General features: G+C 46.3%; 1 protein-coding gene across 1 annotated transcript; it reads left to right on the plus strand.

Annotated features, from left to right (window-relative positions):
- Window positions 1-465: 465 nt before the first annotated feature.
- On the plus strand, window positions 466-6,962 carry NFATC2IP (nuclear factor of activated T cells 2 interacting protein). The gene is made up of 8 exons (XM_061590282.1): window positions 466-651; window positions 753-872; window positions 3,170-3,324; window positions 3,552-3,617; window positions 4,616-4,796; window positions 5,772-5,916; window positions 6,322-6,428; window positions 6,512-6,962. Exons 1-8 carry the CDS (start codon window positions 640-642, stop codon window positions 6,668-6,670), a joined length of 945 nt encoding a protein of 314 aa, XP_061446266.1. The 5' UTR covers window positions 466-639; the 3' UTR covers window positions 6,671-6,962.
- Window positions 6,963-7,776: the final 814 nt, after the last annotated feature.

Below are 7,776 nucleotides of genomic sequence, written 5' to 3' on the forward strand. Positions count from 1 at the left end.
TAACTGCACCTCGATTTTTCTAGTGTGCTGTATTTTGTCACCTTTATAATCATAGGAGTAAAATAAATATTGTTAGGGTTGTATTCAGCTAAGTCCTATTCAGAGTATTAATGAGCCTAAGGTAGTCGTGTCTATTAACTTCAATGGTCTATTCACAGTAGGACTAGGACTAGCACAACAGGACTAGTACTAAAGACTACCCTTAATCTAATAAATAGACACTAAGGGTTGTATCCAGGTAAGACTTAGTCAGAGTAGACCCACTGAAATTAATTGCCCTAAATTAGTCCTGATCACTCACGTCAATAGGTCTACTCTGACTAGGACTACCATTAGCTGTCATCCAAATGGAGCGCTCGGGGGGGAGGGGGAAGAAAAGGCTAAAATAAACAAATAACCCCGCCCCTCAACCAAACTCAACGTACTCTCTTCCGTTTCCTCTTCCACCTTAAAAAAAAAAAAGACTGTGCAGACACGAGACCGCACCGACAAAACTACAGCTCCCAGAATTCCGGGCGTGCGGCAACGGAAGAAGCGGCTTAATTCTGAGCCTTTATTGGGGAAAGAGGAAGACGTCTAGGATCGGTTGTGGCGGAGCAAACTGAATAACGAAACCAATGAGAATAGCTTGCTGCTGCCATGGCGGAGACGGTAAATGAGAGCGGGAGGGAGACTGGTAAGGAAAGGGAGAGGAGAGATTTTGGTACCCTGGTAACATGCCCTCCTTTTGTTTGTCTCCTGGCTCCCCCCAGGCGGATTCCTGCTCGAGCAGCGACTCAGAGCCGGAGGGGACCCCCAAGAAACCCCTCATTAAGCGCCGCCGCCTTTTCACTGACATGGCTGTCCCCATGGTCCCCGTCTACTCTAGTAAGGTGAGTACCATGCCAGGGAGGGTTGATCCCCCCCCCCGCACACACATACCATTTACTCAGCAAATATATGCCCCGTTCTCTTATTTATTTATTTCTTTAAAACATTTTTTATCCCTCTCTGGGGCGAGACAGCCTCCGCACTCGGCTTGCTGTTTAAAAAGACAGAACACAAAGAAAAAGGGGTTGGGACGGATGAGGAAAATGCAACATCGGGCACTGTTTTCTTAAGTTACATTTGCTCTTCTGGTTTTTAGTCATGGTCGATTTCTAATAATAATAATAATAATAGTTGCTAGTTGGTTTCCTCACAAAAGTGATCCAAAGTAACTTACATTAAAACCAATTAAAACAAAACCAAGCAATAAAAGTCTAACTGTACATAGAAAGGGCAAGTCTTAAATACTTGGTCCTTAGTTTTGTTGTTTTAACATTTATATCTCGTTTTTCCTTCAGAAAGCTTAGGGAATCTATATGGTTCTTCTCTCTTCTCTCCCTCCCCTCCCCCTCCCTCCCCTCCCCTCCCCCCTCCCCTCCCCCCTCCCCTCCCCCCCTCCCCTCCCCCCTCCCCTCCCCCCTTCCCCTCCCCCCTCCCTCCCCTCCCCCCTCCCTCCCCTCCCTCCCCTCCCCCACCCCTCTCCTCCCCCTCCCCTCCCCTCTCCTCCCCCTCCCCTCTCCTTGAAATAATCTTGTGAAGTAGGTTAGGCTGAGAAATAGTGGCTGGCCCAGCATCACCCAGTGAGCTTTGTGGCTGAGTGGGGATTTGAACCTGGATTGTCCTGTTATTAGTCTGATACTCTAAGCCAGAAGTGGGTCCAACAGGCCAAATCCTTCTTTATTCCTATGGGCCAACTTTGACAGATGGGTGGGACAATCCATATGTCAATAACCTAACATCAATACGATATCACATGATTGACGGGTGGCTTATCAAAACTTCTTCCACATTCCTTGGGAACTACAGTGCAAGGGGCTGTGCTGGGTGCTTGGGAGGCACTGAGCCACAGGGCTTACAAAGAGCATTCCACACTGCTTTCCAAAGGCTCAACAGCCAGTTGGCTGTCACGTGTATGGGAAGTGCTGCACAAAGCACTTTGCAAGCCCTGTGTTCAGTTCTTCCCAAGCGCATACTATAAGGTGGGCAAACCTGCTTTCTGAAGGATCAAGTACGCAATTGAATTTTCTACAGGGAATTCAGTTGCTCATTTCACCTAGACTCATCTCTGCCTGCCCCACATGTCAAGTGTGGACCATGTGGGAGTATTTGGGGGGAAATGGCCTTGTAGGCCAGTTTGGGACCCATGCTGGGCCAAATTGGGCCACAGGTTTCCCACTCCTGTTGTAAGCCACAATACCATATTGGCTCCCTAATAATGGTCTTTGCCACCCCTTTGCTCCCTCAAACTAGATCCCACCCCCTATGTTGCCCCTGCTGCTAGAAAAGAGTCTGAGTCCTGGCTCCCTGGCCATGCTCTCCATCCCACTCTCATCTGCTCAGTTTCTTTAACGATGCTGGAGGAGGCAAACTCAGGAGCCCTGGATCCCAGCACATTTTCTAGGCCAATGCCTTAGTGTGACTGGTAAAAGAAGATTCCCAGGAGTCTTTTAATTTTAATTCAGTTCCTTGATATAGAAGAAAGAGGTCTTTTGCCCCCTTAGTCTCTCTTTAGCCAGGTGATCAGGAGCCTGTCCTTTGTGCTCAAGGAAATCTAGAATGGGTCCAGCTTTCTTTTCCTTTCACTTAGAGTGTCCATTCCAGTCCACTGTCTTGACATGGCTACGGACTGGTGCCAGGAATCTTGAGATGCAGCTTCCTCCTCCTCTAGCCAAGTGGTCTTGTTGACCTTTTCTCTAGGCGAACCCAGATCCTGTCCCTGCCTCGCTCCAGATTCCCAAACCCTCACTGTATCACCAACCAATCTGCTGTGATACTTTGGCTGCTGCATCTTTCCTAGCATTTTTATTGTATAAACTACTTGCAGGGACATTTCATGCTTGCATAATGGATTTGTCATGCTTAACATCCTATAGTTCCAGGTGTTCCTTATTGTTGCAACTTTGATCTTGAAACTTTCTCCCCTCCTCGCCATCAGTGCACTCTTGGCTGGATTGAACTCTGGTGTCCTAGCACCCTACCCTGATGGTGATTAATCCATTCATCTCTTGTAAATAAACCAACAGTTCTGCTTCTTTGCCTGCCCAAGGGACTAGTCCCTCTGTTTTGTTTTTCCAGCACTCCCAGGAGAAGAACTGAGTTGTTTTTGTACTCTTTCCCCACCCCATTCCTCCCCTCTTGACAGGTTCAGAACAGTCTCCAGCTGTTCCCTGAATCTCTGAAACTTCCAATTCAAATTCCTATGCTGTCTTCCAAGACCCAGGTCCTTGGCACATCAGATGATGATGATGATGATGTGAAGGAGGAGGCTCCTACAAAGCAAGTGGAGCAAGAAACAAGGTCTGGTTCTTTCAGTTCATCTAACCCAGCCTTTCCCAACCAGTGTGCCTCCAGATGTTGTTGGACCACAGCTCCCATCAGCCTCAGCTACCATTGCCAATGGTCAGGAAAGATAGGAATTGTGGTCCAACAACATCTGGAGGCACACTGGTTGGGAAAGGCTGCTCTAACCAACTGCTCTGGAATCCCCAGTTAAAACCTTCTCTCATTGGTTTTCCATTCAACAGATGTCAAGTTCCTTCACCTTCACCTCCACCTCCACCACAGCCAAGGAAGCGGTGCTACAGAGCTCAGTAAGAGGCTAGGGTTCTGTGGATGGTTGCAAGGGAGGGTAAGAAAGAGCAGTAGCTTTTTAAGTTTGCTGCAGAAGACTGGGACCTATAAAGACTTTGTCAGCCTGTTTTGGCCGACACGAGTCATTTCTCATGCACCTTTCATTGCACAGTCTGCATTGGCAATGCCTGGAAACTGGTGGTAAGCTCAGGGCTATCATGCTGAAAATTGTACTGGTCTGAAGATGGCCTTGTCTCTCTGCTTCAGCTGGCATGTGATGACATTTACATCTAGAAGGGATTCCTCTAAGTTGAACATTGTAACCTAAATCATCTGTGGGCAGACTGTTCCAGACCATTTCCTGGGCACTTAGCTGGTTTCTGTGTTGTACCCAGTGTTTATGTTGAACTCTGCAATAGATCAGGCTTTTAGGCTTTCTAGGAGGGAAGGAGGGACTGGTTTCCTGGTGGAGGAGGGCTTAGGTTACCACACCAGAGTCCTCTCCCTTTTTTTGTTCATAAAGTCAAGCAGATCAATGAGAGAAGTGAGTTGTGCTATTTATCTTAGGTTACAAAACTTACTACTGGAGATGGGGAGCCTGTGGTTTTGGAGTACAGCCCCCATCATCCCTGACCTTTAGCCATGCTGGCTGAGCCTGATTGGGAGTCCAACAGTATCAGGGGAGGACATGTTCCCCAGCCTGCTTTATATCATATTTTTTAATATGGAATCTTAACAATCTATGGATGTCCTTAAAAAATCCTTGTTAGGCAGGTTTGTTCGGTACATATTTAATCTAAGGCAGAAAATGAATCAATCCAATGCTGCATAGATAATCCATGAGAAAGATGTGTTTTGAATCTGGTCTGCCAGTAGTCCAGTCCTGTGGCTTGGGCGTTTCCAAATCGCTTTCAGCAAAAGGTTGATTTTTACTGTTTTTTCAGGGGGGTACGCGAATGTGGATTTCTCATTCTGATCTGTTTTGTGGGTTTTTTTAAAAAAATTGCTCTCTCCTCAGAAACCTTGATCAGAAGCTCAGGAATCTGACGTCCTCCCTCTCAGCTGCCAAGAAGAGCTTACAAGATGAGGGGTTGGAGGATGACGTGATTGTGATTGATGCACCTGAGCCCTCCGAGTCTCAGGATTTAGTGCTGAAGGTCCGGTGTCGGACTGATCTCTACAGAGTCTCTATTCGGATGGTAAGTTGCCATTGAGGGGAAGGGCTGTAGCTCAGTGGTTGAGCATCTGCTGTGCATGGAGAAGGTCCCGTGTTCAATCCCCAGCATCTCCAGGTAGGACTGGGAAAGTCCCCAGTCTGAAACCCCAGAGAGCTGCTGCCAGTCAGTGTAGACAGTATAGATGGACCAATGGTCTGATTCAGTGTAAGGCAGCTTCCTATGTTTCTATCCCCTAGCCACCCTTTGCTTCCCTTCTGACATTCAGACCTGCCTCTTCCTTCCTTCTCTTTCATTGCATCCCCCCGTTCTCCATATAGGCCCAAGTTGTCTTTGTCCTGCCCAGAACCTCTTTGGACCTTAGGGCACAGGTAGTCCTCTTTCCTGGTAAACTGCCTCCAAGTAACCCATTGGCCTTTCCCAACAGCCCTGTGTAAAAACTACAAATGCTTTTGTGAGCCCCAGGAATAACATGGGATATTTATGTATTTATGTCCTGCCTTTTTTCCTGGCAACTGGCATCCAAGGCAGCTGTCAATTAGTGAAAATGCCACCCTGGGCTCCTGCTGGAGGAAGGGTGGGATATAAATCAAACAAACAAATAAATAAGGTTCTTTTTTTAAAAGGCAGTGGGGACATACGAAGGTTCTGGAGGAGGGGTGATGATGATGGAAAATGTCCACTTCCGGGGACTTGGATGTTGCTGATGCAACATGAATAGATGTTGCGACAGATGTTTACTTTTTGTATGAAGGATTTTTTTTTACCCTGCTCTTTAGCAAAAAAAAAACTGCCAGAGGGGCTTATAAAGATCGATGAGGTAGTCCCTGCATTTCAGCTTACAATCTAAAAGACACAACACAAAAGGAAAAGGGACTGGGAGAGAGGAGGAAAAAGCATCCTTGGGCACAAAATGTTCTCACTAGGCCTTGGGCAGGTGGAGATTTCTTAGTATAGTGTGTTTTTTTCTGACACAGTTCTTAACTTTGCACCCTATAGACCGACCCTCTGCAACGCGTGATTGAACACATGGGTCAAATGTTGAAGGTTCACCCAAACAGAATACTTCTCCTGTTCCAGGATCGTGAACTTGCAGCTGATGCCACTCCCTGTGGGCTGGGGCTGGGTGTGGCTGATATCATTGGTAATTGAGAGGCCTTGTTATTTCCAAAGTGCTTTTCAGTCCCTCAAGTCTTTCTGTGTGACTATTCCCTTCCTATTCTCAGAACTGGCGATGCTGATGCCATACTACCTCTCCCAGCAGCCTCTTTGCTCTTGTTCTCCTACCTCAACCCTGTATTTCAGTTATGAGAGCCAATATGTGGATCTAGTGCTTGGAATGATCAGGGAGAACCCAGTTTCATCTCACTGCTCAGCCATACAGCTCTCTGGGTGACCTTGGGCCAGTCTCTAGTCTACCCATCAGCCTAATCTACCTTACAGTGGTATTAAGGATCACATTTGGGAGGGATGACTATGCATGCTGCCTTAATCTCATCAGAGGAAAGGTCTTATATCAATGTAACATTCTCTTGTGGACTTCTTCCAGATTGTATAGTGGAGACAAGTAGCAGGGGGAGTGATGAAGTAGGAAACCTGCAGCTCCGGGTACAAGGGAAAGACAAAAGCTCCCAGATGGAGATTACCCTGCAGAGGGTAAGGAGACTGTGGTTTGGGCAGAGGGGTTCATGGTGTCAGTATGGGAGTATTGTAGTTATCTTTCTCTCCTGTTCCTGCAGGGGGAGCCCTTGCAAGCACTTATGAGTCGTTACCGTCAAGCCCAAGGTCTGGGCAGACGCAAGCTTATCTTCTATTTTGATGGACAGCGTTTGGCAGAAACCTGGACCCCTGAAGAGTTAGGAATGGAGTCCGGTGATGTCATTGAAGTGTGGAGCTAGGAAGCTTTCTGTCTCTTCCCAGAGGCTGTGTTCCTAAGAGGTTTCATTGTTTCAGCTGGATTCTGCTCTGACTGGATTTACCCTGCCCCACTTTACCTGCCTTTAAATTTTATTCTGTCTGATGTTTGACTGTAAGGAGAGCAGCCTAACTTCTCTTGAAACAAACCTGATGGTAGCAGGGCCTTCTCTGCCTGCTCCAGACACAAGGAGGAAAGACTGTGTTCTACTGTCACCTTCCCCACACACTCTCAAATATTTGAAAATATTTAATAAAGGCAAACTTTGTTACTGACCACTTCCTTTCCCCTGGAGCATTGGTGGAGAGAGACGCCTTGCCCTGTTATAGTGGAGCAACACAGATGCTGAAGAGTCAGTACTGCATTGAATAATTTTCATAAGGTTAAATACACGCTTCTCTTCCATTTGTTTTAACAAAGCTGCATTATCCCTTTATGTTGTTTTCAACATTACCATTACTTGGAGATAATGATCATTATGTGGTAGGAACTGGATCATATGGGACCTGCGCAATTTTTAAAACCCTGCTAGAAAATCTTCACCTCTTCTTTCTATGCCAGGTTTTCTCAAACCTCTTTCTTCAAAACTAGCTAATGTGCCCTTCAGATGTTAGACTAAAACTCCACTGACTATTGGCCATGCTGGCTGGGGCTGCTGGAAGCTGTAGTTAAAGAACAGCCGCTGTATGTATCCTCCTTAAGATTCCTGTAACCAAGGAGTTGGCATCCCCCTCCCCCCCTGCATTAATATTTTTTAAAGCCAGATGTGCAAAGTACAACTCAGTGTTGCAAAGAGTATCTTCTGAAACTGCAGCTATCTTCCCTAGAGAGAAACTTTGTGCTTTAACAGCTAGGGATCTTTAAAATCCAAACTTCTCCAAGCCTTCCATAAGATTATTTTCTTACTCTTCAAAGTAGAATTATAGACTAGTAGAGTTGGAAAAGGCCATCGAGTCCAACCCCCTGCTCAGTGCAGGGATCCAACTATAGATTCTACTTTACTTAACAATATCTTTTATTGCTGTTTATTTAATTGGTAGATTTTGTACCCCCAACAGCAAACAACATTTATGGAATTGGATGCATATT

Source organism: Rhineura floridana, chromosome 11 (genome assembly GCF_030035675.1).
Source record: "Rhineura floridana isolate rRhiFlo1 chromosome 11, rRhiFlo1.hap2, whole genome shotgun sequence".
Classification (NCBI taxonomy): domain Eukaryota; kingdom Metazoa; phylum Chordata; class Lepidosauria; order Squamata; family Rhineuridae; genus Rhineura; species Rhineura floridana.